The sequence below is a fragment of the Helobdella robusta genome, assembly GCF_000326865.2.
Source record: "Helobdella robusta unplaced genomic scaffold HELROscaffold_1, whole genome shotgun sequence".
Taxonomy (NCBI): domain Eukaryota; kingdom Metazoa; phylum Annelida; class Clitellata; order Rhynchobdellida; family Glossiphoniidae; genus Helobdella; species Helobdella robusta.
Genome location: NW_008703570.1, coordinates 3,647,339 through 3,673,514, shown reverse-complemented (window position 1 = coordinate 3,673,514; position 26,176 = coordinate 3,647,339). Strand labels below are relative to the sequence as shown.

At 31.7% G+C, this 26,176-nt stretch overlaps 5 protein-coding genes across 5 annotated transcripts in view; 3 read left to right on the top strand and 2 right to left on the bottom strand.

Annotated features, from left to right (window-relative positions):
• Window positions 1-154: 154 nt before the first annotated feature.
• HELRODRAFT_158732 (hypothetical protein) lies at window positions 155-720 on the bottom strand (the record flags this gene model as incomplete). Its single annotated transcript, XM_009010726.1, has 2 exons — window positions 155-443; window positions 578-720. 2 exons carry the CDS (start codon window positions 718-720, stop codon window positions 155-157), a joined length of 432 nt encoding a protein of 143 aa, XP_009008974.1.
• Window positions 721-4,120: 3,400 nt separating this feature from the next.
• On the top strand, window positions 4,121-4,698 carry HELRODRAFT_158731 (hypothetical protein; the record flags this gene model as incomplete). Its single annotated transcript, XM_009010725.1, has 2 exons — window positions 4,121-4,253; window positions 4,406-4,698. 2 exons carry the CDS (start codon window positions 4,121-4,123, stop codon window positions 4,696-4,698), a joined length of 426 nt encoding a protein of 141 aa, XP_009008973.1.
• A 2,830-nt stretch (window positions 4,699-7,528) lies between these two features.
• HELRODRAFT_158730 (hypothetical protein) lies at window positions 7,529-8,756 on the top strand (the record flags this gene model as incomplete). The annotated part of the gene is made up of 5 exons (XM_009010724.1): window positions 7,529-7,658; window positions 7,723-7,905; window positions 8,033-8,205; window positions 8,271-8,355; window positions 8,416-8,756. 5 exons carry the CDS (start codon window positions 7,529-7,531, stop codon window positions 8,754-8,756), a joined length of 912 nt encoding a protein of 303 aa, XP_009008972.1.
• Window positions 8,757-12,218: 3,462 nt separating this feature from the next.
• HELRODRAFT_105257 (hypothetical protein) lies at window positions 12,219-16,863 on the top strand. The gene is made up of 2 exons (XM_009010723.1): window positions 12,219-12,433; window positions 16,317-16,863. The coding sequence occupies exons 1-2, from the start codon at window positions 12,362-12,364 to the stop codon at window positions 16,542-16,544; spliced, it is 300 nt and encodes a 99-aa protein (XP_009008971.1). The 5' UTR covers window positions 12,219-12,361; the 3' UTR covers window positions 16,545-16,863.
• Window positions 16,864-18,177: 1,314 nt separating this feature from the next.
• Window positions 18,178-26,176, bottom strand: part of HELRODRAFT_187814 (hypothetical protein) — a 13,577-nt gene continuing 5,578 nt past the window's right edge. The window contains exons 10-23 of the mRNA XM_009010722.1: window positions 24,876-24,935; window positions 24,283-24,352; window positions 23,689-23,786; window positions 23,254-23,345; window positions 22,886-22,983; window positions 22,680-22,746; window positions 22,392-22,455; window positions 22,041-22,118; window positions 21,120-21,185; window positions 20,846-20,959; window positions 20,635-20,730; window positions 20,130-20,234; window positions 19,077-19,133; window positions 18,178-18,509 (exon numbers count right to left, since the gene is read on the bottom strand). Coding sequence (XP_009008970.1) covers window positions 18,432-18,509; window positions 19,077-19,133; window positions 20,130-20,234; window positions 20,635-20,730; window positions 20,846-20,959; window positions 21,120-21,185; window positions 22,041-22,118; window positions 22,392-22,455; window positions 22,680-22,746; window positions 22,886-22,983; window positions 23,254-23,345; window positions 23,689-23,786; window positions 24,283-24,352; window positions 24,876-24,935 — 1,143 coding nt within the window. The 3' untranslated portion in view covers window positions 18,178-18,431. The remainder of the gene's footprint in view (window positions 18,510-19,076; window positions 19,134-20,129; window positions 20,235-20,634; window positions 20,731-20,845; window positions 20,960-21,119; window positions 21,186-22,040; window positions 22,119-22,391; window positions 22,456-22,679; window positions 22,747-22,885; window positions 22,984-23,253; window positions 23,346-23,688; window positions 23,787-24,282; window positions 24,353-24,875; window positions 24,936-26,176) is intronic.

Sequence of the window (26,176 nt, the reverse complement as noted above, 5' to 3'; positions counted from 1 at the left end):
TATATTAGACGCAATTGACCGCACATTCAACAACCCAATCCTCATTTTATTTTGAATTTTACCATCAATACTTTTTTCCACAAAACACAAGAATGATTTTTAATCTACCCAATTATACCATATATAGAACCACGCCTACCATTTGCCAATTCAATTATTTCTCCTTTCGAAACCGCACTATTTTCCACCTTCCTACCTCCCCTTTCACCCGATATAAAAAAAAACCTTCCTTGCATCCCTCCTCCACCACTCTGGCTTCGTTGAGCAACTTTTTAAGTACAGCTTTTTGATCGATACTGAGATCATGGCTTAATCTAGCACAGGCCAAATCACCGTTCAGTGACTTCATTTTTCTGATGCCGTTGAAAACAAGTGACTTTGCTTCAATATTATTAAATTTAATCAAAATTGGTCTAATAACGCTGTCATTTTTTTTGCCCAGCCTCATCAGTTTCAGAACATTTTTTTCAAATGATCGATTATTTGGCAAACTCTTGCTTTGTCATCTGGTCCCTCCTTCAATCTGAATATTATTACATTAGATTCTCTTTCATTATTATCCACAACATCCTGAAACTTTTTCTGAACATTTTTCACGTCTTGATTAATTGATTGAACGCTTTTTTCCATTTCGCCACTAACAACACTGGCAAATGATATACCCAATTCAGACTTTAAGTTGGCGATCTCACCAGAAAGCCAAGAACCAGATGTGTCCATCTGCGTAAGTTTGTTCTCGTTTTTATCAAAAATAATGGCTCTAATTGCAGCAACCTCAGATACGATTGTTTTATTCATATCATTCAATTTTTTTATTTCTTCTCTTATCTCTGAATTGTGACTTTCAAATTTTTTATAAACTGTTTCTTCACGGGCATTTTAGTCAAACAAGCGTCGCAAAAAAATTTTATGTTGTTGACTGTTTTGATGAAGTCGTAATTCTCCTCAGTCACTCCAGCCGGAAGGGGAAACAAGGTATAAAAACATCGTAGGTCAAATTTGAATTTTCCTTGGTAGTTTGTAAAGTCAAATTTGGATTTTCTTTGGTAGATTTTGTGGTATTTTTTTGATTTTGTCACTCATAATTCCGTAACCCAAAGTGACCAACGTCAACAATACAATGTTTAAAACAACTTTTAAATTCATTTAAGAATAAATTGTGTTCAACTAATTGTATAAGTCAATTTTTAAGACAGTAATTTAACTCCCCAGGTTATATATTCAACAATACTTACTGTTAAATAATTGCTTTATGAATTTATTATGCATAATTAACTACTCTTAGCGATCAGAAAATTTTTCTCTAAACTCGCAATACTTTTGCACGGGCTAATAACTTCTACAAATATGCTGATCTTTTCCAAGTTACGGAAATGCTTTTTATTATGCAAAGGTCTATATATTTTATTGTATATATGTGGCTTATAGCATATATAAGTAAGCACAAGCTACAAATAATATTATTCAGGGGCGGATCTGTGGGGGCCATAACCCTCCCTGTTGTGAGCAGCGTTTATAATAAAAGTCAGTAAAACTCAGTTTTCAAGTTTTCAAACAGGAAAACACCTTTTAAGTACAAAATCGGCCAAAAATAGGTCATCATCCTGTTTTTAGTCACACTACCGAACATTTGATTAATTTCTTGGACCCAAGTAAAATTTCAAAATTTTAAAAATTTTACTGCTCCCATCAACGTTGTCTAGATCCGCCAAGAACACTAAATGACTCACAGCCAAAAATTTGCATGCTTCGATGAGAGGCATTGTGGCCAACTCTTCGGGCGAAGGAGTTACTTTCCAATTTTTGTCTTTTCCTCCTCGACGTTTTGTCAATAAAACTTCCGTTTTCAAAGCCATTTCAATTAATTTTTCTAATGTTGAAACTGCCTATATGTTACGTGTGCTAAATTATAAAATAAATTCAATAAAATTTTCATTTATACCCTCAATACACTAATTTGGTTTCATTGATAATTTTTTTAAATGTTTACTATAAAATTTGTAACCCTTAAATAATTGATATATTTACATAAAAATTCATCCAATAAACAAATTACGTATATGTTTTTATCTATTTAAATTTCGCCGATGATTTGGACGACTGAAATATCAATTAAGTTTGATATCCATATGAAATTTTTTAAACGCCCCGGTTTACGATCGTCTTCTTCTCGCTTTTTCTTAACTCGTGTTAAACACTCTTTTGCCAAATCTGCTTTTGCTTTTTCTGGTCCTTTTCTCTGGAACTCTCTATCTACTTCTCTGACTACTTCTCCATCACTTGCGAAGTTCAGAGCGGATCTCAAGACCCATCTGTTTTCAAAATTCATTGAGGAGCGCTGTTGAACATCGCGGAAATAGCGCTTTATAAGCTAATTGATTGATTGAAACAAAAATTGTTTTTGATTTTACTGTCAAAATAATAATTATAACTTATGCACTCAACTCTTTATACATATACATTAATGTAATTGAGAATAAACGAAATTAAATTGACTTTTAAAACTTGTTTCATATTCATATAAACTTATAAAAAACATTTTGTTTTTTGTTCCTACCATTTTGACCCAACATTGTTAAAATGTAAATTGAAATAAGCCGTAAAAAATTTCGTCTAATGTGGCCAGATAGTTTTTAAGAAAATGAAAAAAAACGATTCATCCTATCATTGTACACAACAGGTATTGTTCTATACAGCAGTTTCTGTTCAGATCTAGCATGACACCTGTGGAAACTGTGTCGCATGATGTTCCAGTTGGGTCGGTTCTCGGCTCTCTCCTGTTTGTGTTGTACACTGCCGACGTTTTCAAAATCATCGACAGATATAATTTCATACATCACGGTTTTGCCTAAAAATATTCAGATCATTGCTAAAGCCCCCTTTGTTGTTTTATTGATCTGGTCTGTCTTTCGGAAATTAATTAGTGGATGATGGCAAATAGATTTAAGTTAAATCATTCTAAAAACTCAGTTTTTACCGGCTGGCACTAGGCAGCAATTGGAAAAAATGAACATTAAGTCTATCAGACTTGAGCGATTCTGACATTGAATTTTGCACATTTGCACGCATCCTGGGATTTATTTTTAATAACAACATGCATTTTAACGTTCACACCAGGGCAGCTTCAAAATAATTTTCCGGTCGATTGCGTAGGCTTATGCTCATCAAACGGTTTATAAGAGAGTTATTTTTAAGATATTTTTAACGATTTTTAAATGTATTAAGAGTGTCGCATCTAGATATTTAACCGACAGAGTCATTCCTAGAACAATACCACTACTGAGTCAAATACTGCGCTCTGACAATTCATGTTTACTGTTTGTACCTGACATAAAATTAGCTTGTGGTAGTAGAAATTTTTCCGTAATGGGTCCTGCTGTCTCAGAGGCGTAGCTCGGGGGGGCTGGAGGTACATATGTCTTCTGGCGCCAAATACAGGGGGCGTCAGAATGATGCTGACAAAATTTTCAAAACAAGAGTAAAAATCTTATCACGAGCAAAAAAAGTTATTTATTTACAAAAAAACTATACAGTCAAAATAAACGATACAAATCAAAAATATGAAGTATTAGTAAATTAATAATAAATGTCGTAATAAACTTCGACTTCCCATAACAACGCTACAATTGAAATAAAGAGCACCAACGCCACCGGTACAGGTACACACTGTTTCCACTTAAAAAGTACTGTTTTGAATTTGGTTTAAAAGTAAGCAAAGACGTAGAAACGGCTTAAACTCATGGATATATATTATATATATATATCCATTCTTAAATTCTTTTAAAGTGTAAGCTGTATTTTATAAAGTATTATTTTATCGTATCTACGTGCATCAATGGAACAAGATCGTCTCAGTGTTCTTGCCCTTCCCAATGCTGAAAGAGAAACATTGGAAATGACAGATTTGAATAACAAAATTGATCAGTTTGCGACAATGAAATCTAGAAAAATGAATCTATTGTAAACTATATAAATAAATTATCTTTGAAAGTGACTGAATCATATGTTATAATTTGTATATTTATGTTTTATCTTTAAATACAATATTCCATTAAAATTTGAATTGCTTTAGTAAGCAGTAACTTTTACAATGTTGATGTAATAAAAATTGCGATTAGACATGGAGAGGGGGCGCCAATTTTATAGTTTGTTCCCGGGCGCAAAATACCCTGGCTACGCCTCTGTGCTGTCTGGAATGGTTTGCCTAGGGATCTTAGTCATTCTGCATTGTCTGTTGTTCAGTTTCGTAAAAGGTTGAAAAACCATCTTTTGGCCCAAGCTTACTCGTGCTAATGTTTATCCATTCATTGCATTGCCTTAATAAAATTATGTACTTCTATAATCGTTAGCTGCTGTAGCCTGATCTAACGCTGATTAATTTACATATTGCCTTAAGAAATTTTAGGGTGTTGGGGTCCATCGGGTCGAGAACCTCGATACATATTGGCAAAAATTCCATCGTTTTCATATTTTTTCATTTTTTCGTCCGCTGCCCTGGCTGCGGCCAAACCACATTCTTTAATTATCAGATTTACATATCGTTCGGCAAGGGTGCCAGGGACCGTAACGTTCTACGTCAAACATCTACCGGCTCTCCAAGCTGCTAGTGTGCATCCATCGGGGCGCTTACCATCGTGCACTGAAATGCCGGATGGTTCCTTGAAAACTGGAATCGAAGCCTTAGAGAAGAGACGGTAAATGTAGTCGTTTAATTCTGAGTGACGTAGTTGACGGTTGTATTATTATTGTATTATTGTTGTTAAAATATATATAGCGCTAATTATAATTAAAAATTTTCATCAGCACTCCATGTTCATACAATAAAATAAAACAACTTAATTTATAACAATGATTTAAACAAGTATGTCTTTAGAAGTCTTTTAAATAGCGTTTGTCCCGATTGACGAAGTTCATCTGGCAGTCTATACCAAAAAGTTGGTCCTGAAACGGCAAAATCTCGATTACCAGTTTTCAAATTTGTTTTTGGTACACGTAATTTATTTGAACTGGAAGGCCTCAGTTGCCCATGAGTTCCCAGGGAAGAAATTTGTTTGTATTTATCCGACAGGTACCTAGGTGCAAGATCAGTTAGGCATTTGAACACCATTGCCCCCAATTTGATAAGGTATCTTTGCTTTATAGGCAGCCAATGCAACCCATAAAATTGGGAAGGCATGGTCAAACCTTAAACCACCAACAATAATCTTCGCAGCCTGATTTTTAGCTATCTGCAACTTCGAAATCCATTTAATAAATGCATACATCAGTGACTTGAGAGCATCTTTGTTTAAAAACTTTCTTATTTGACGAATCTGGCGCAGTTTGAAAAATCAATTCTTGACCAATTCTGAAACATTTGGGCCCATTGTCGATTTCAAGCCTAAATTTGTAACAGGAAGACTGTTATGTATGTATGTATATATGACTTTTATGTATGTATGTATGTATGTATGTATGTATGTATGTATGTATGTATGTATGTATGTATGTATGTATGTATGTATGTATGTATGTATATATGTATGTATGTATGTATGTATGTATGTATGTATGTATGTATGTATGTATGTATGTAGGTATGTATGTATGTATGTATATATGTATATGTATATATGTATGTATGTATGTAAATTGTTTATATATAACGTGATTGCGTGTGTAAATGTCATTACAAACGTTTGTTAAAAAACCGATTGTTGTTTTGTTTCGCGCGTGCGAGAAGGTATTTTTAAGGTTTCAGTTTTGAATTATGTTTTCATTTATTTTACCTTTTTTATTTATTAATTAAGCAATTCATTTTATTTGTCTGCTTAGTTTGTTGGGTTTGTTGTGTTTATAGTAAAAACTAAATAAAATAGTATAATTATTTATTATACTAATAACTAATTATATAAAACTGATAAGTGATAAATAACACCCAAGGAACAAGACCTACCACTTCTAAAAGTTTTAATTTAAATTTTAAATTCAAAGTGTATACTACAAAGACAAATAGGAGATAAAAAGGTATTGTTCAAATAAAATAATTGTAAAATATGGTTAAATATAACATTGTAATGTAATGTAGTGAATGTTTTATTATTAGAATGGGTTTTTTTTTAATAACAACTTTTTAATTTAATTAAAAATTAATTAAATTTTTCATTTTTGAGTTTAAGGCCTTTCTTAATTTTTGAGTTTAAGGCCTTTCTTAATTTTTAGAGGGTTATCTATCTGTTTTTTATCAGTATCTTTATTTATGTAAATGTGAGAGGTTTTATTAAAATAAAATTTTAATTAAATTAATAAATTAGGTTTAAAAACTGAAACATTTATTAAAATTTTTATTTAATGTTTGTTAAAATTTACTTATCCTTATACTTAATCTTAATGTCTTTAAAACTTGAACTGAATTCTATCACTCATTTTCAGTTCAGGATTAGTGTGAGTTTGAAAATCATATCATAAATTTCTTGGTTTTCCTGACTGTAAAAGCTAAACTAAACTGACACTTAACACTTTTAATAACAGACTTCACTCTGAAAATTAAGCTTCACAATTGGTTTTTTTAAACTGTTTTATAAATTCATTGTTACACTTCATTTATTTATTTAAAATTTCAGTGGGCTTGCTTTTCAACAAAATTTTGCAATAGTAACCTCTTGCAGTTGGGAAACTTTTCTGGTTTCAGGTCATGTCATCAATTTTTTAACAACACTAGCTCAGCTTGGTCTTTGTCTTTCTTGTATTTCTATCCTTTCAGTTACTGATGTCCAGCATTCATTTCTGCCAATCTATTTTCACCTTATCCTCTTACATTTCTAAAGCACTGAAACTGAAACGTCTGCATGTTTATTTTACATTATATTTTATATAAAGTGTCTCATATGTTAGATGTTAGATGACATCATTAGCAAGTGATTATACATTATATGATGCAAAAATTGGTAAAGTTTCAGTGTCTAATATTAATTACTTCAACTATTAACAACCAATATATTTACTTTGTGAATTTTTTAAATCATTTTTTCATTATATTCTACCTGCTTGTTTTGTTACAGATTCTAGTAAAAATCAAAACTTGTTGATAAATTCATTACTTTTAAAATAGTTGATTGATGAATACATTTGTTGTCCTGGTTATGACATTAAACTGACCCTCACTGCCTTGTGAGTGATGTTGGATCATCAAAGGCTAGGCCCACCGCTTATAACTGTGGTTGCGTAAGGAAGGGCGTCCTGCATAAAAATTAGCCAAATAAATTACTTATGATGGAATGGCGTCGAGGGGTATTTCGGTTTCATCATAGGTAGCCAAACGGCAACCCCCGAAAATCGGGGAAAATGTCGTCTAAACGTGTGTTGTTGTTGTTGTTGTTGTTGTTGTTGATGAATACATTTGCTTGCAAAATGAGAGCATGTGTCATACACTTAGTCATTGCCTATCTTTTTTATTTCTTTCTTTATTATTTAATTTTACCCTTATGGTTTTGTAAATCTAAATTATTTTACGCATTTCTCTTTTTATATTACTAATTAAAACAGAATCATGGCAGAAAATATGGATGATGTTGTTTGGAAGAGTTTACCTCCTGTTCCTAAGGGTGTTAAGCCATTGGATCACCAAGTTGCTGGCCATGTCTTTGGTAGACCCAATGGTCAGAAACAAAATCAGTTGGGTTTGTAGTCTTTTAATATTTATGTATTTTTAATATCCAACACTTGTTAATACATTTTTGACAGGCTTCTTACAAAATGATGAAGGACAAATTTTGAAGCCCATCCAAGGACCTATTAAAGGGAAAAGAGAAGCTGAATTTTATAGTCGACTGTTTGATAGTGAATTGGCAATTTCAGAACTTATCGAACTGAGAACATTTGTTCCTAAATATTTTGGTCAATGGGTTACTGAGGAACATCCTGGGTGTTAGCATTCAATATTTTACTAGAGTTTAATTTTACAAATCATTCCATTATTTATATTTACGTTTACTACTATTGTGTCAGAGTAATGGAAAATTAACATTTTATATGAAATGATTTGCACATAAAGGCACATACTTGATACTGGAAAATATAACCCACACCTTGAAAATTCCATGCATAATGGACATCAAAATTGGACCAATTACTTATGATAAATATGCTGATGAAAACAAGATTTCAAGTGAGAAAAAAAAATCTCCATTCCTTGAAAAACTTGGATTTCAAATTCTTGGCATCAAAGTAACACTTTTTTATTTACTTCTTTCTTCAACCCATTAAAAAATATTTTTGTCTTTCTCAAAAAGGTGTTTTCTACAAAAATCAAAGATTATATAAAATTGGACAGATATTTTTTAAGAGCTTTGGATGAAACTGCAGTTTTAGAGAAAGGTTGTCAGTTGTATATGATTCATAAAGCATTGCTTTAGTTTAATAAAAAAAATTTCGTAGGTCTTAAAGTTTTCTTCAATCTCCATGAGCCATTTGGTTTCTATTTGGTAAAGACATTTTTGGAAAAGCTTTCAGATGTACAAAACTGGTTTTATCGTCAGAAGAAGCTATATTTTATTGCCAGTTCTTTATTATTTGTGTATGATGCAACAGTATTTGAATTATTAAATCCTGAATCTAGTTCAGATATGGTTATGCAAGCCATAAGGAGTAATTCAAACCTTAAAATGATTGATTTCACACATGTTTTTGATTTTGAGACTGAAGATGGCAGAGATGAAAACTATATTACTGGTCTCAACAGTCTGGTTAAATTTATGGAACTTGTTCAGAAATCTTAATGCAGGTTTCAACCAAGAAAAATCAACAATGCAATTTACTGGTTGTTTTATATTTTATCATTTGTACATCTATTTAAAGTAATTTGGTTTTTGGATGCTGCTGGTTAATGTTCTTTATTTAAGTTGTAGCACAGGCGTTCTATTATTATATGCTTTGGTTAAAATGTTTTTTTTTCAACAAAGAAGTTGAAGTTCTTGCTGAAAGCTTCATTGCATTATTTGTTTAAGTATTTTAATTTAATTTTTTAAGTAATAGTACATATTAATTTTTGATCTGTATCCATGTTTTTTTTCATCTAGATAATTTTTAAATTCCATTCTAAGTTACGATTTCTTAATATATAAATTAACGCAAAAATGATGAACATAGCTGGACTTAATATAACTTTAAATTTAGTATTACAAACAATAGTCATTTCGCATATATCAACATTTTTTTAGTCCCATCTTCTCCATATCTTTGTTGATATTTTGTATTTCTCATTTTTATACATTAATTTTCATTGCACATTTGGATTTGTGTTTAAATAATTAATTGAATTGTTTAGTTAGTATTTGTTAGCCTTTTAATGGTTAGGATCAATTTTCATACACGCACAGTGCGTCTGCATAACAAGATTTGTAAATTATTTCTAGTTCGTGCAAAAACATTTTCTACTTTTCAAAGTATTTAAATTATTATTTGTCTGCATGTGTATTCGTTTAGTTGTTTTTTTGTATTTGTTGTTATGTTTGAATATTTAACTGGTGGTTATTTTAATGAACATTCGTGATATGGTATGCTTGCATTTAAAAACTAATTCATTTCTAATTGTTTATTAAGTGCGCTGTACATATACCCATCTTTTTTATTTCTAAATATGTTTGCTTCATGTTCAACATAATTATTAAAGTCGTGATCTATGAATTATGCTTTGTTATCAAATTATATGAATATTTTCATTAAAATTTTTAATTATAAATGTCGTGTTTTATTTATGAATTTCTGTTCCTGGTTCGACATCAATATTATTTTACCACGTGTATATTTAATCTCAACAATATCGTTTGTTTTCGCATCTCTAATTTCCGTCCCCGCGCTTTCATGAGTTTCAAAGATACGGTAGTTTCTTCAGAAGGTTCAAAGCTCACCCGGCAGAAAGTTCCTTGCTGGCTGTGATGCTTGATAACAAAACGCAGTTTATTTTGCATTTTGAAATTTGGGAAAATGTTTTGTGAACGAGTTTTGTCCGTTGAATACACAGCAAACAAGCCACCTTTTGACCCACACTTTTGTAGATTTAAATTTCCATGCTAAATCCATCTTTCAGTTATAGATTTTGTTTCGGTTCTGTTTGCGGTTACGTTTGATAGACAGTTGTCACTACCAAATTTATCAATTTGTTGTTGCAACTTATTAGGCTTGCAATCATTGTTAAGTTAATTATTGAGCAAAAACGAATCAATACAATCGAGATCAGTGCTTATACTAAGTCAACAGCGGAACACTTTATACATATATGGCTGAGAACAATTCAGATGAAATACCGATCACCGATGTTTCGGTTGGGTATTTCGATGTTTCGGTTCGGTTGGTTATATATATCCATGGTTGGGTGATATTGTTTATAACCAGTTAGGATTTGGATTAATTTTACTCATGTGAATTACAAATTATGAATATATGGATTAAGACTGTCAGAAATGCAATTATTGATAAAAATCACAGCAAGTTCGGCGCTAGTTAACTTCCAATTTAACTTTTCGATTTTTCTAACGGTTGATCGTAGATCATTTTTAAGTTTTTTTAGTTCAAAACCAAAATTTGATTATTTTATACAGAATTTTTCTGTATTCCTATACCATCTTCGGTGTTCAAATTGATATGTTGTGGTTGTGCTCAGATGCTCAATTATTTTTATACTGTGCCTATTTCCGAGGAACCAATAAATGTGTGCTATATGTGTTTAATATATATATATATATATATATATGTGTGTGTGTGTGTGTCTGTGTGTAATAAATTCCACCGATTTATTAGTGTTTATCAACTTATATTTGAATTTTTCAATTTGTCTTAATAAATTTTTATAAAGAAATTGAGTCTGCTTAAAATTGAAACTTTGTTTTTATTAACAAACATTTTATTAAAATTATTGCAGATAGATCTATTTCGACGTTAAACCGTCATCGTCAGTACATTATTTATTAATTAATATTATTATAGTTTTAATATTATTAAAAATATATACAAATAAATTCGAAAAAGAAGCATGAAATTCTAATGAAAAATTTTAACAACGAAAAATTTGAATTTTCCTTTGCATAATCCACTTGGTCAATTAGAACGTACTTGTTTGCAATGTCCAACTACCTAGTCTGAGTATATGAAATACGGCAACTAAACCTCGACTCGAAAGGTAGAGTTGTGAGGGTATTGATCGACAGTGCAGCAGTTAATCAAGAAATAGATGATTTCATCGATGCTATTTTATTACTAAATGTGCTAGTTGTAATGAAAAATGAGGAGAACGCAAACATTGTTCAATATTTGGACAATGTAAACAGAGGAGGTCTCATAAAAACTAAAGAGTGCATTCACAACTTGTTTACGTTGCTGGAAAATATTCTGAGTTATAAAAATTCAGATATAGCGCTGAAGATGTTTTTAAAATCCTTCAATCAAAATAAATCGTTTTCGACAATCACGGACAGATTCGCACTGGATGGTGATATTATGATTGAAAATATGTATTGGGCATTCAATTATGACGTCGAAGAAATGATTTGTGGACAATTTTTAAATGCATGCATGTCAAAAAAGTTGATTAAAAACATCAATAAAAATGCCAATGTTAAAAATTAACTGTTTAGAAAATAAAAATTGAGCAAATTTAATTATTAAAATTTAATTAACAATTCTAGAGCCATTCAATTGATAAGGAAATAATTTATTTAAGTTGTTATTAAAATATAATTTTATCATTTGTTAAGCCTGTTGCATTATTTTTTGATGAAAAAAATTTTGTGGGATATTTGCAGCATGTTAATAAAAATACAATATGCCATGAGCTGAAATGACCGCCTACTAATTGATAGCCTGGTAACAAGTTACATATCCATTAGATATATCGAGACATCCATGGTTTAATCTTTAAGGGAACGTACACGCCGTACTAATTACTTAACAAAGAATTTAATACATTTTTATTTCTGAAGAGCTATTGTTGCTGTTTAACTGCTAATTACACTCATTTGCAAAGTTTTTTTAACAGGTAAACTTGCCATTAATTCGGAAGCAATTACGTCATTATAACGTATTTTATGCTGTAAACTATCACCCGCTGAAATATAACGGAAGGGTGATGTCATTGCTTTTCTTGCTTCCATTAGAGCGTACAGTTCCGTGACAACTTTTCATTTTTGTCAGCAATCAAAAATGAAGCGCTTTTCTGGATATTTAAATTTGTTTTGATTGTATCCGACTTGGACTGGTTTGGTCGGTCTAGGTTTGATGAATTTTTCCTATTGTTTGGTTGGATCACAGTGCGAAAACAATCGGAAGTGATAATTTGCTAGATATTGAATATTTTGCTGGATATTGAATATTGAATATTTTTTTGGAGATGCCTGTGATTTGTGGTCCGAAGTGCTCAGCTTGCTGTGCTGTTCTCAGTGGATGGGGCATCATTATGCTGGTCTTTTTTAAATACTTGTTTTTAAATTTAAACTTTTTATTTAAAATTCTATTTTTATAAATTATAATTGACAAGGCAATTTTCAAGTTTAGGTTCCCAAATTCCTATGTAGTGACATAAATAAAATGTTTGTTGCAATTATTTGTTTTTGATTTATTACTGAGAGAGTCAGTAGGTTAATGAAAAATGATGGAGGGCGAGGCAAGACGAGGAGGAATGTGTTCTTGATCATGAGAGCTCATGTGGTCTTGACCATATTTGCAGCATATGTTGTCAGGTTCACATATTATTTCAGGTGGTTGGGTATCATATGCTAACATCGGTAGAATATAAGGTGAAATATGTTGTGAAATATGAAATATGTTGTGATACAGTAGCAGAATTTTATAGATCCCAATGAAATGACGCAAAAGTTTACACACAGAATATTGAGAATGTATAGAGCCGGTCTAAAAGAAAGATTTGTCATTGAAATGACTTGGGAAAAACTAGCAAACATTCAGTATTAAACATTCAATTATAATCTATTTTGGAAGAATAACAAGTATAGTAAATTGAATGTTTTTATGAAATAATAAATAATTTTAAGTTTATAATGATATTTAATAATAATTATTAGTTGGTAGTGTCAGGGTTAGAGTTAAGGTTGGGGGTTAGGGAATGTTTGCTGACTTAGACAAGTCCAAAATAAAACATCAAGGAAGCTCTATTTCTATCTTATATGCATGAATATATTATTATTCTTTAAAAACAAGCTAAGACAAATTGACATGTTTTCTAGTATTATGTCCACAATTAATGACAAATATCCACTGTGACATGACCCATAGGGGAGAACACTTCATTAGACATTTCTTTAGAACATTTTGTTAATATTTAGTTACTCTCTGTGTTCATATTTAATTTTTAATAATTGTAAGAATATGGGTACCTAAACTAGAAGAATCAAGAAATAATAACTCAAAAATTTAGATCTACACAAATTTTTATTAAAAAAAAAGAAATTATAAGTGCTTCTTTGCATAGTTTTTTTTGGCAAGAGAGAAAAGATTTTTCTTGGCATATAAATGCACTACAAAAACATTAATAACTATTGACTAATCTAATACTAATGTGATTAACCCTGACCCAAAACTTTTTGTGTGATTGTAATCATTGAAATAAAATAAGCAATAAGGATTGTGCTGTAATCATGGTTGTGCATCGAGCATAAGTTTTAAAAAACCTGTGCAAATCTTTAACCGGCAGCAGATCTTTTATGTTTTTAAATTTCTGATTTTTTAAGCTCATTACAAAAAACTTTACTTTTGTACTCATTATTTTAAACTGGTTTTATTTAAACTAGTGTAGTTTTATTGCAGATTTATACCGAGTAGAAGTTGCTTGCTAGATTTTATGACTTTTTCACAATCATCACTATGGAATTTTGATACATATTATAAGCATGAGGCTATGTCTGTTGTAAATATTTTGAAAAAAAGTTATGCTAATTTGTCGGTAGTAAATACTGATGCATATATTATGAAAATTTATTGGGTCCACCTGCACAGTAAATAAATGCTGCACCTTCTTTTACTTTGTCTGCAGTAGACAAACATTTACAGCATCTTTAGCAACTTTTCAACAGTTCAGTAGATTTATCCATATTATATTTATAATGTTTCAAATTTAATACTCAAACCACCAAGCATTTTTCTTGTCCATTTGTGGTCATCCATTATACACTATGGCACGTCATTCACGTGCCATAGATTGTTTCTCTTATAAATATTATTATTGAATGGGTGCTGGTGCTGAGGCGAGTGACAGATGTGGATGGCGTCGAGGGATATTTCGGTTTCATCATAGGTAGCCAAACGGCAACCCCTGATCTCGGGGAAAATGTCGTCTAAACGTGTGTTGTTTGTTGTTGTTGCTGGTGCTATTTTTTGAATAAAGTATGTAATGGAAAAAATACAATAGGGCCATTCCAGTCTATAATTTCATGAACACAACTAATTTGTTTGATAACATTTCACTTCTTCAACTCATCATCAATTGGCAGACTTTTTAGTCGCAACAATATTCACCCACAAATTCTTATCAGTTGAATGTTCATTGTCAAGATCCAGGTACTCAAGGTATTTGCAAACCTTCGTTCTGTAGGAGATATGATGTCTGGCTTTTTTATTTGTTCCCACATTCGATTGATAAAGAACATAGATGTTTGCTAATTCAATTCTATCCATTCGAAGACAGTGTCCCACAAATTGCAACTGTCTTGACTTGATTAACTTGCTGATTGGGGCTAAGATAACTAATCTTTAACTACTATCATATTATATAATAAGCGATGATTTAAAGCCAAGATCAGTGGCGTCTCTAGGGCTGTTGTTGCCGGCTTTATACTTGTTGCGTTTTAAAAAATTAAATGCAATTTTGCTGGAAATTGTTAAAAAACGCTTAATTTTGTGGATTATTTATTGTAATTTTGACATAGCTTTTGTTGTTTCGTAGTTCTGCTTTAATTTGTCTAATTTTGGGTATTATTTCCGATATTTTTGCCATTTTTTCGATGTTGGCTAGGACACCCGGGCATTTTTATAATTCGGTGACAATATATTGTAATTTAAATTAGTTTTTTCATAAAGTTAACGTTGTTATCTCATTTTTATGGCTAAATTGGTAAAAAAAGGTTTTCTTTCATATTCAAGGGAATTATTGTTATGCTGCAACATAAGTGGTAAAGTTGAACGAACAGTTAGAGTTAGATTATTTAGGTATGGCGTCTGGAAACTCAGACAAATTCGTTTAATTGAAGAAAAAAATTTCGTTAATTGTCATCGCCGTTTAAAAGTCGGTCTTATAAATTCCAGGTCCGTATGTGGGAAAGCAACGAAGATTTTTTATCAATTATCAACGATGATAAACAGGATATATTGATATGACATGACATAAATCTCAGGATGACTGGGCACTGCAGATGTACATTTTTTTTACATTCCAACTCGTTTTTTCGTTTGGATGCGCCACGCACAGATTTCGACGGCTAGGTAAGGAGAGGTGATAGTTCAGCCATAATTTACAATGAAGTAAAGTTCAGGTTAAAACATTATGAACTTGGTTGTCGATTTGAAATATTTGAAGTACTGACTACTGGTCTGTCTGCTTAAAGTAAGATTAACTCGAATGCTGTGTATGGCAATTTATGATGATTCATTCGGAATCGAAATATGGCCTTATTTGCAGCATGAATTTGGAAAATAAGTTTACTTTGAATTTTAATAAACTAAACGTTCTCCACAAAACTTTAGTGAGAAAAATCGATAAAACGAACTACAAACATATTAACGTCAAACATTCGGTAGAATTTACAGAATATTGTTTAAAATTTGTGTATATCGGCTTTTTGAAGGCTCCCTTTTAATCTGAGGCTCGGGGCGGTCCGCCCCCTCGGTACGCTAGTGGCGAAGATTAGTATACATTTATAATTGGATTTATACATGTATATTGTAGTTTATACATGTATATTATACATGTATGCATATAATTTTTATAAAATTATTAGTCTTAATGGCCTTTATCTGTTAAATCCAAATCAAAGCACATGCTTATAAATATTATTAAAAATATAGTTATGAAAAAATAGTTACAATTTTTTAAAGTAATGTCAGTGATACAAACCTTGTTATGATAATTTTTTAAAAATAGAGTTTGGGCATCCTAGGCTTGGGAAGCATCTGAAATTTTACTTATAACATGAATGTGGTGAGAATTTGGCTGAATCTAATGCCCATATCAAAAACAAAAATTAAAATCAATTAAAAAATTTATAATTTTATAAAAATTATAAAATCATTCATTAAAGCTCTTTTATGAATTGGATAATGTTGTTCCACATCAGGCACTTCTTGGAGTATTTTTCTACATAAGATCACCGATTTTGTCAGAAGATTTGCCAATTAATGAAAAAGATTGGGAAAATCGAAATTTTTCTTATGGCTACATAAAAGATTTGTATGAACAAAACGCTTTCAATTGTTGGATAGCTGCTGGATTGTATGCAGTCACATTTATAATATCAGTCATCATGATAAAGGTTAATCAGAAACGAAATTATGCATCCACTTAAGTGGAAGTTGACACCTTGTAACATGTACACATTTCAACAATACTTCATTCTTCTGCAAAACGTTTATTTATATTTAGTAAATGTTTATTTATTACCCAAAAATCAACTGAAACTATCTGACTAACATGATTTTTCATAACATTATTTGCACATTGTTCTTATCCCACCATTCCGCTAGACGCTCATGACTATTGAAGGTCTAACGAGAATGCACTGTTTACTTGTTTTATTTATTCGATTATGTGAAAAAACTTAATGCTGTTTATTTATTTATTTATTTGATTTTCAGATTTTTATTATGCAAATACCTGTCAAATTTACGCCCACAATGATTCATACACTTAAAATTAAATTAAAATTTTTGTTAGTATATTGGAAACAAGTGTGCGCCAGTCTTAACAATCATAGCAGTTCTGGAATAGTTCAAATTTTTAACTAGATCGCAAATCTTATGTCGATAAACTTCGTAGGTTATGTTAAGCTTTATTTATAGATGGAAAAGGGCACTGTGGTCTGGAAGCATTGCCTGCAACTAAACATGATCGAGTTAATATTTCAGAAATTACATGGCTGTGGTGTTATTTCCACAATAAAACTGGTTTTGTTAAATTTCTGAGTTATATTTAGTATTTTTTTCAAAAGTGTCTATTCTCGTGATACAAAAGGAAATGTTATACGAATTTTAAAATTTACACGAATACCAGACGATATTATATTAAAAACTGTTAGGTTGAAGAAATACTGCGGGCAAATTTAAAAAAAAAATATGTGGTAATTTGAGGTAGGCAACAAGTGGCGGATCTAGAAGGGCTGTTGTGAGCAGTATTAAGGCAGTGAAACTCAGTTTTTAGACAGGAAAACACTGCAGGTACAAAATGAACCAAAAATTGACAGGATATTAAGTAAACGTCGCCAAACTAATGCCGGCCACACTAACAAATACTTTGTGAACTTCTTGGTACCCCGCAAATTTTAAAAAATTTCAACATTTTTCATATATCGTCAGAATGAAAGCATAATTATTGAACAAGTGACAGATCAATTTTGTTTAGATATATAGTTTTCTAAATCGATGCATCTTTCGCTGAGCTGTTTTTTAGTTTAATCATCACTTAAGCATTTTAACTTAAAAATTAATTTAGTTTTTATCACTGTGATTGAACTTGGGTTAAAATATATTTAACTGTGAGCACCTTGGATGCGGATCCGTACGAATCCATCACTTAGATCCGGATTCCGATGCCACGAATCTTGATTTCTTATATCTGCCTAATTATTAAAATTGAAGAACTTGGTCTGTCGGTGAGGAAAGCCAGACCCAGGCAGCTACATTTCACAAACACTACTTCCAGTCAGGTTATAAATTCGGCTTACATTCTTACTCTTTTATCGGCTTAAACTGGTCTATCTTTGGATATTGCAGCTTGAATTTTCATGGTACAGACCTTTTTTTTTAGTTAATCCCATGGATCTTAGATATATTATATACAACCATGGATATGTTGAAGATATCCACAGTTAATTCTCCATAAGTCAACACTGATTTCAACTATCATATTCTTAAATATAAATAAGTCCGAATTGCTAATAAACTATTACAAATATGTAAACATTCATTCAAATTATATCTATACAAGAGTAATTTCATTTATTTTAAATTTGCATCCATAAGATTATCAAGTTCGAATTTTTTTACAAATCATTTAGATGGCGTTCAAAACCTATGCATATATTTTAACAGAGCTGTTACTATAATTTATATCACATAATTTCGTTCTCCGTATAAAATAAAGTTAATAATAAAAAAGATTCGCCTAAATAATCATAATTATTTTCTTTATGTAATGGACCACATGAATTAGTAAAAAGTAACACAACAAGACATAATTAAGAGCCAAATTCCATTGTTTCATCTGTTATGGGCTTGAAAGTGAACGATCCACGACCATCCATATGCAAATAGTACTGAAATTAAGAAGAAGCAATTAAAACTCGCCATACATCAAATATAAATTTGTATTAATGTTTTACTTTTTAAACACACAATGTAAAATAAAATCAGAGCCTAACAAAGTTATTGCAATGAGGAAAGTGAAAAGGCGATGAGAAATAGTACAGAAGTAGATGGATGTAAAGAATCCAACAAGGAGACTGGTCAAACGCTCAAAAAATCAACAGAAAACTCAATTTTATATCTAAAAACTATGAATACTATGTTCATTGAATACACATGCTGTTATATAAAAGGCAGAGAAGACAAATGGAAGGAACCAAACTGAAATGCAAAAAAGAACCTGCTTAAAAAAATATAGAATGTTGTCCTGCGTTGTTGTGGAACACTGTTGTATCCTTGAAGTGACGTTTTTAGATAGATTATACGTACATAATGGTGGGATCTAACTGCAGAGATCGGATTGGACAACAGAAAGAAACGAAAAAAAAGTTGAAGAAGAATCTTTATAATCGAAAAAAGAATGAAAAAAAAACTCAAATCAAACAAACTATAGGTAACAAAGCAATACAGATTCATACTTCATGATGTTTCCACAGGGACTTGCGGTGTGATACTGTGAATAACGTTATGCCAACCTGCAAGTTCATTAATTTTGATACATCTAAAATATCTGGAAAAGTTTTGACAACGATCTACACGAACTATACGACAGACTGCTATTTAAAATAAGTATTTTCCGTAATTTTTGAAATTGTAAAATTTTAGTGAAATGTCGACAGTTTTAAAATTAATAAAATTTTGAGCAATGAAAAGCTCTATAATTTGAGAACACAGTCAGAGCGTGCTATTTCATGGATAGACAAGAGTTAATAAACATAATACTATTGACTTTTTTTCGTTGTTTTTTTTTGGCATTATTAAATATATTTCATTCATAAAATTATGTTTTAAATACTGCTTACTTGTTTATTATCACATAAATTAAAAACATAATTTTTTTATGCGTCGACCCCAAATGCTGATGATTCCAATATGAGAAGCAAACTGGTCGGAGTCGGAAAAAAAATTTCGTTTGCATCATAATTTCATCTAAATACCACTACTAAATGAAAACACTTAAAATGAGTCAATGTAATTTTTTTCTTAGTCAAATTACTTTATACTTATGTTTTAAGACATACACTGAAACCGTTATGTTGTTTTATTCACATCATTAGAATCTATTTTCAATATTAAAAATGACTGCATATTGCTGCACACACATCTAAAAAACGCGAGCCTGAAAACATTTTTAGAATGGAAAATAAAAAAAATCAAATTCTCATCACTTCCCGAAGTCGGATGAAAAATATCCGTCTAGGGTTCCTTTAAAATTTCAAATTCGAGGCCGACAAAAACTTCCGACTCAGAAAATCTGATGAAAAGTCACAAAATAAAATTTATAATGAAAAAGACTGATGCTACAAACTGTGTATGCGCAAAAAGTTGTTTAAGGAGGTCAACCAATTTGATTTAAATGCATTGAAACAGGAACAAAATCCTGTACTAACACAATTAGAGAATAGCAAAAAAATTTGATAAAAAAGAGTGAATGATATGAAGGCAAAAACATGCCCCTATCTGAAACGAACCTGTCTACAATGTTGGTACATGAACCCTTCCACGTCGACACTGACGGCGCTGGTGCATTCATCCAATATTGCAAACTGCGGACAATGATAGAACAGTCTTGCCATCTGAATCGTGTGTTGACAATAAATTGCTTGTATGAGTTTATTTAAAATACCATAAATAAGTGCAATGCTATAATTACGATGCTTGCCTGCAAAAGTTGAATGAGGTAAGAGGAGAGTGATTAAGTTGAAGCCTTACATAAATAAATAGTCCATTTACGAAAGACTACTTGCGAGAATAATCCATTTAAGTGAGACCACAATTATAGTTAATCAAACGAAGGCCGAAGACGGTTGTTGAAAAAAAGGGAAAGTATTGTTGTACAGTCATTAATAAAGTGTGGTTGTATATTATGAAAGTGAACGGGACTACGGATTATGGTTATTATGGATTACAACGAACGTATAACCGTTGGTAGTTATTTAATTATTAATAGCGAAAGATTGATGACCATATACTCACAGCTATTCTTTGTTTCTCCCCTCCACTCAGGACATCCATCCAATCCTGCACAGAATCCCATCCACCTTCCCTCTCCAAGATGTATGACAGCTGCACCTATTCAGAGTTTTAAGGGAACAAAAATGTTTTACTATATTTGTGCAATTCACCAACAAAACTAATGCGCATAAACGTTATGAAATCAAAATGAAAGGAATCAAATAAAAGAAACTTTTGTGAGAATGTCCTCCAAATCAGTGTCCTTCAGACCTTTCCCGTTCATCTCATCCTTTAAATGTGGATAAATAATCTGGTCCCTTAATGTTCCGACGGTCATGTATGGCCGCTGAAAGAAATCATTTAACTTTGTGGTACCGGAACAAATAACTTTTTAATGTTGGGAATTAACTGAACTAGCAAGAATACGGATCACGACTAAACCAACAGAACAATATTATGATTTGAAAAAATTTAAAATTGAGTGATTTTATTTAAACAAAACGTACTTGAGGAATGTAGAAAAGTTGTCTGTTGTCAGGTTTTGTCAATTTGCCCCCAAAAAGTGGCCAAAGCTTTGACAAATGATCAAATAAACAGGTTACCAATGTTATCAAAAAAAGGTTATCAATAATTTCAAAATAATTCAACAAATATCGTCAAGATTTAAAACAAATTGAAGGTTTTAAACTTAAAACAATTTTCTATTAATTGCTGGAACTGCAAAATTAATATCAGCCTCTTCAAAACGAAAATCTTACAACTTGAACTACGCTGGGCAATGAAAATTTTTTTTACTAACTTAGTATCCTTACATTCAAGCTAATCAAATCTGTTAAATCAGTTTTCTTTACTGGAAAAAGTTACAGAACGAAATAAAATTTTATTAATTATTTTTTTTTTAATTTGATTTCTTTGCATTTTACTAACATTATAAAATCATAATTAACAATATCAACAATTGATAAGTGATTAAAAATTTTTTAAAAACTTTTGACTCATATATATCTGTTTTAAAGTCTATTAAACTAATGTCCGCATTGGCTGGGGACAGCACTTAACAAGAATGTACTCCATTTGTAATTGAGTACCAGTTATGATGTTTCAATTATTTGAAGCCTGCACTTGTCGAACCTGAAATTTCACTTTCCACTTACTCTTGAAAATGTACACTTACTTTTTTAATATAAACAAAGCTTTACATCAAGTACCATGATAAAAATTCAAGTATACAATTTTAAATCCTTAATTTTGTTGAAGGATGCTTCAGGGGTCCGGAGATTTTGGCCTCCACAATAAGGGTATTTCAAAATGAAAATCATAAGTAATTATTAACACAACTAAACAATAGCGTGAAATTTATGTAATGTAATTAATTAATAATACCATTTAATAGCACACGCAATACTGAAGAACATAAATAATTATACCCCTCCTAAAATTCTGAACAAAGAACTTTTTCCACATCCATTCGGTCCGCAAACGAGGACATTCATACCTGATCTCACCTGTATTGTGTTCATCATTTTCTTCTTTACTATCAAAATAAGCCAGTAAAATATTACTGATTACTTAGATTCCTTTAAAAAATTGTTCGCATCAATTGACGAATCCAACCACAATCGTATAAAAAAGACATGCATTCAGGAGGCAGTAATAATTCAGCGTTTAATGTGCAACTGTGATTGTAAATCAGCTTTATAGTCACAAACAACAATGCATCGTTCCACAGCTGACAGAGCACTAAATAAAATTATGCAAAAACGAACAATCGTTGATACCTCAAATGATAACTCTCTCACAAGCACATCTCCATTTGGAGTTACCAGAGGTACCTTCTCGAACCTGTTGGAAATGAATAAATTAAATAGAAAATCCAAAAAAGGTTCTTCTGATAATTTTGTGCGATTAAATCCCTTTTTGTTTAGAAAAACGAAAGTTTAGTCAAAAAACAACCTAAGATAAATAAAATAGTTGTGAAAATGATTGTATGAAAATTCCCAACAGAACGTCATGAATTTGAATAAAGTTTGAATGTAAAACATTTGCGACGTGAAAAGTGAACGCACTTGATGATTTTGTCTTTAATTATCAACTCTCCACAACCAGGCACTAAATTAAAATCTGGATCTTTATCTGATGACGGAAATTTTGAAACAAGTGTTATGAGGCACTAGAAAATAATGAGTAGAGTTGAATTTATAAACTTTTTTTAAAGTCGGTAATCAAATAAACAACGGTATGGAATGTTTCGCAAATATGAATCAGCTCATACTTCCTCCATTACTAGCACTGCCGACCATGGTCCTCTCATATTTGCCACAATTCAAATCGTCCAGGACGTTCATGAACTCTGTCACTCTTGATGTGAAGCTTCAACGAAAAAACACGTCACCGAATAAATATTAAATGCTCAATATAAAAAACATGCCATTACAAAATTAATACGGCCATTTACATTTTTACTTAAAAATGTCTGCCTGAAACTCTGAATGAAACCATCATTGAATGTGCGTTCAAAATGAATATCGAAAATGCTGATTTTTTGTAGAATTTAAATGAAAAATCTTGTCACACTTCACACCAAAGAGCAAGTAGAAGTTGATAATGAAATGATTGATGATGGTGATAAGAATGACCAACCCAGCCAATCTTGTGAGTTCCCGACCGGCCAAGACAACTCGGCCTATAGCCTCGGCCATCTTCACTAACATCCTACCACTCTCATAATAATCCTTTTTTGTACAAATCATTAAAAATAATAATTAGATTGCTGGTTTATCAATATCTGATCGTACAACGTTATTTGTGACGTAGATATATACAAAAATTGAATCAATCTCTCCTGGAAATTACAATTGATAGAGACCACCATCGCATAACGTACTAAAACATATGCGTGCACATGAAAACTTCAACACACACAGGCAGAGTGTGATGGCGCTAGTTCAATCTATTACGCCTTCGAACAAGGTTATTGGGCAAGTAAATTGAAAGCTAGAAGCTGGATACAGGATTAAGTATTTTTGCAGAAACAAAGTTAACAAATTAAATGAAACTTTCAAAGGTTTCACGAACTTGCAATCTTTCTGAATGCGAAGAGTTGGCATGTCGAGGATTCAGGAGGTCAAGGAAGGGCCTGCTGACGACGTAGTAACCGACCACCGTGGCTACGTCTGAGCAGCATATTAAACATTTCCATTCAAGTTCTCACAAATTTTTATTAAAAGATTAAACATCATTAAAAACGAAGTGAGTATGATGTACATAAAAATAATATTAAACGTCACAGAACAAATTGTTCCCTGTTGTCCCTGCCTGCATAAAAATAACGTGATTTTTTTTGTAGTCTTTATTATTGCAGCTCTGACATAAGCAGAACTACTTACAATGTTACATATATATCATCTATATCTTTATTATGTTCTTCAAATCTTCATCCGATGATTTGAAGCAGCCATCTTTGCCACAAAGGCTGTTTATCCTTTTCACACGACGTACACATGTATTTATGTGCACGCGCAAGCACCGCATCATATACGCTGAGTATATGATAGCCAAAAGTTCCTAGAAGATATCAAAAAACCCCATTAACTGTTCGCTGTTTATCAGTTTTAAATATAACAAAATAATATTCATATGAAATGCTGTTTGAAAAGATGATCAACTAACATTTAGCGATGATGTTGTCTACTAGACCCATCGTAAATCTGAAGAAGATTAGGTTTCTCAAGTGATTCACCTGTCATTAACAAAGTTTTTATGAAAATGTATCAAGATAATAAAATTCGTTGAAATGAAAATCATTAGAAATTATTATTTCAAAACTGTGCAGTCGTCAAGAAATCTAAACCATTGAAGCAATTTTAACTCAATTCGAAACAATTAAAAACCATGCATCGAGTACATATTCAAGAAATTCAAAGTGAATTCAAATTAAATTGAAATATTCGATCAAAAAACTTCTTAAAAGTAAAAAATAACTGAGTACAAAGTGATGAATAGGTGCGCTAAGACGAACCAATCTTTGCAAAGCAGCATTTATGATCGATTGTTCCTTCCTATTCCCCTGATAGAATGCCACTTCTTCACTACGAGCGCCATGTTTGTAAAAAATTATAAAGTCTAATGATCAGAATATCATAAAAAATAGATAAAATGTAAACAAAAGAGAGGCAATAACAAGATTGATAGAGAACGAAGTACCGAAGTGCGAAAAAGAGAGATGGTGGTACCTGTTAGTGATGAGCCTTGAATTGACATACCTCAGCTCCCCCTCCAACTTCTGCTCCAACACTGTCAACTTTCCTATGGGCCTTCTTAGTCTTAAATATGTTCAACAGTGTACAGCGTCAATCATGAAGAGAGTGAAGAGTGTCATAGACAAATAATTAACAACTTCTCAATAAATTATTTCTATTTGTAATTGTTTGGCTGAAAGAACGATCGACACAACGAACATATTTACATATAGAACTTAATGCAATGAAAAATATTGAAACAAGATACTAAACCTCGTCAAGATTAATCCAGAGATGACTAAATAACCCAGCATAAACAGTGGACCCTGGAAAACATTCACATCAAAATGAATGAATTACAAACATTCGCATCAACATAAACTACATTACAAACATTTACATTACAATGAATTGTAATGTACAGTTGTACAGAAGCAAAAATACCTGTGCTCCAATACTGCCAGTCAACTTCAGTGCATATATGATGATGTCCAGGAGGGCTAATTAAAATAATTCAACTTAATAAGAAGATTCAACTAACTACAATAATATTACGTAACATGAAAAATTTATAAACATGCATAAACATTTCCACGTTTAGGTTTTAAAAACGAAGAGCCTCTGTAACTATTCATTCCCACTAATTAATGATAATTAACAATTTTTTGTGATCGGAGTTGATTTTACTTTTAAATTGTCAAAATCTTTTAATTTTCATCTGCTTGCTTGCGCTTCAGAAAAATCAGAGGCGGTCTAATGATGTTGTTTACAATGATGCATTTCAAAGATAATAAAGCTTATCAGAAGCGACAGTATCAAATAGTGGGTCGAGGGTTAATCGATGAAACTGACGACTAATTCAATCAATCAATCAATCTTCGTTTTGCGTCCAGAGACCCGGTTTCCCGAGGTAGGACGTTGTTTTCTTTGCCATCAACTTTTTGCGCCAAATTAGACGATCAGTTGTATCCATTTCATTTAAATTTAGAGCTTTCATGTCTTGCTCGATTGTTTGCGACCAGGATTTCTTTGGACGGCCTTTGGGACGTGTGCCAGGTACTTCAACATCTGCAAGAGAAGTTATGGTACTGTTTCCACTTCGTTTGACATGACCAAACCACCGCAGACGGTGTTGCCGGCATTCGTCCTTTATATCATCTAAACCAGCACGACGCAGGATTTCGGTAGATTTGATGTGGTCCTTCAGACTAATTCGTTGCATCCATCGGAGCATTTTCATGTCGGTTCGTTGAAGTTATTGTTCCAGTTTGGTTGCCATTGGCCATGTTTCTGCACCATATAACAACACCGGACGATCACAGATT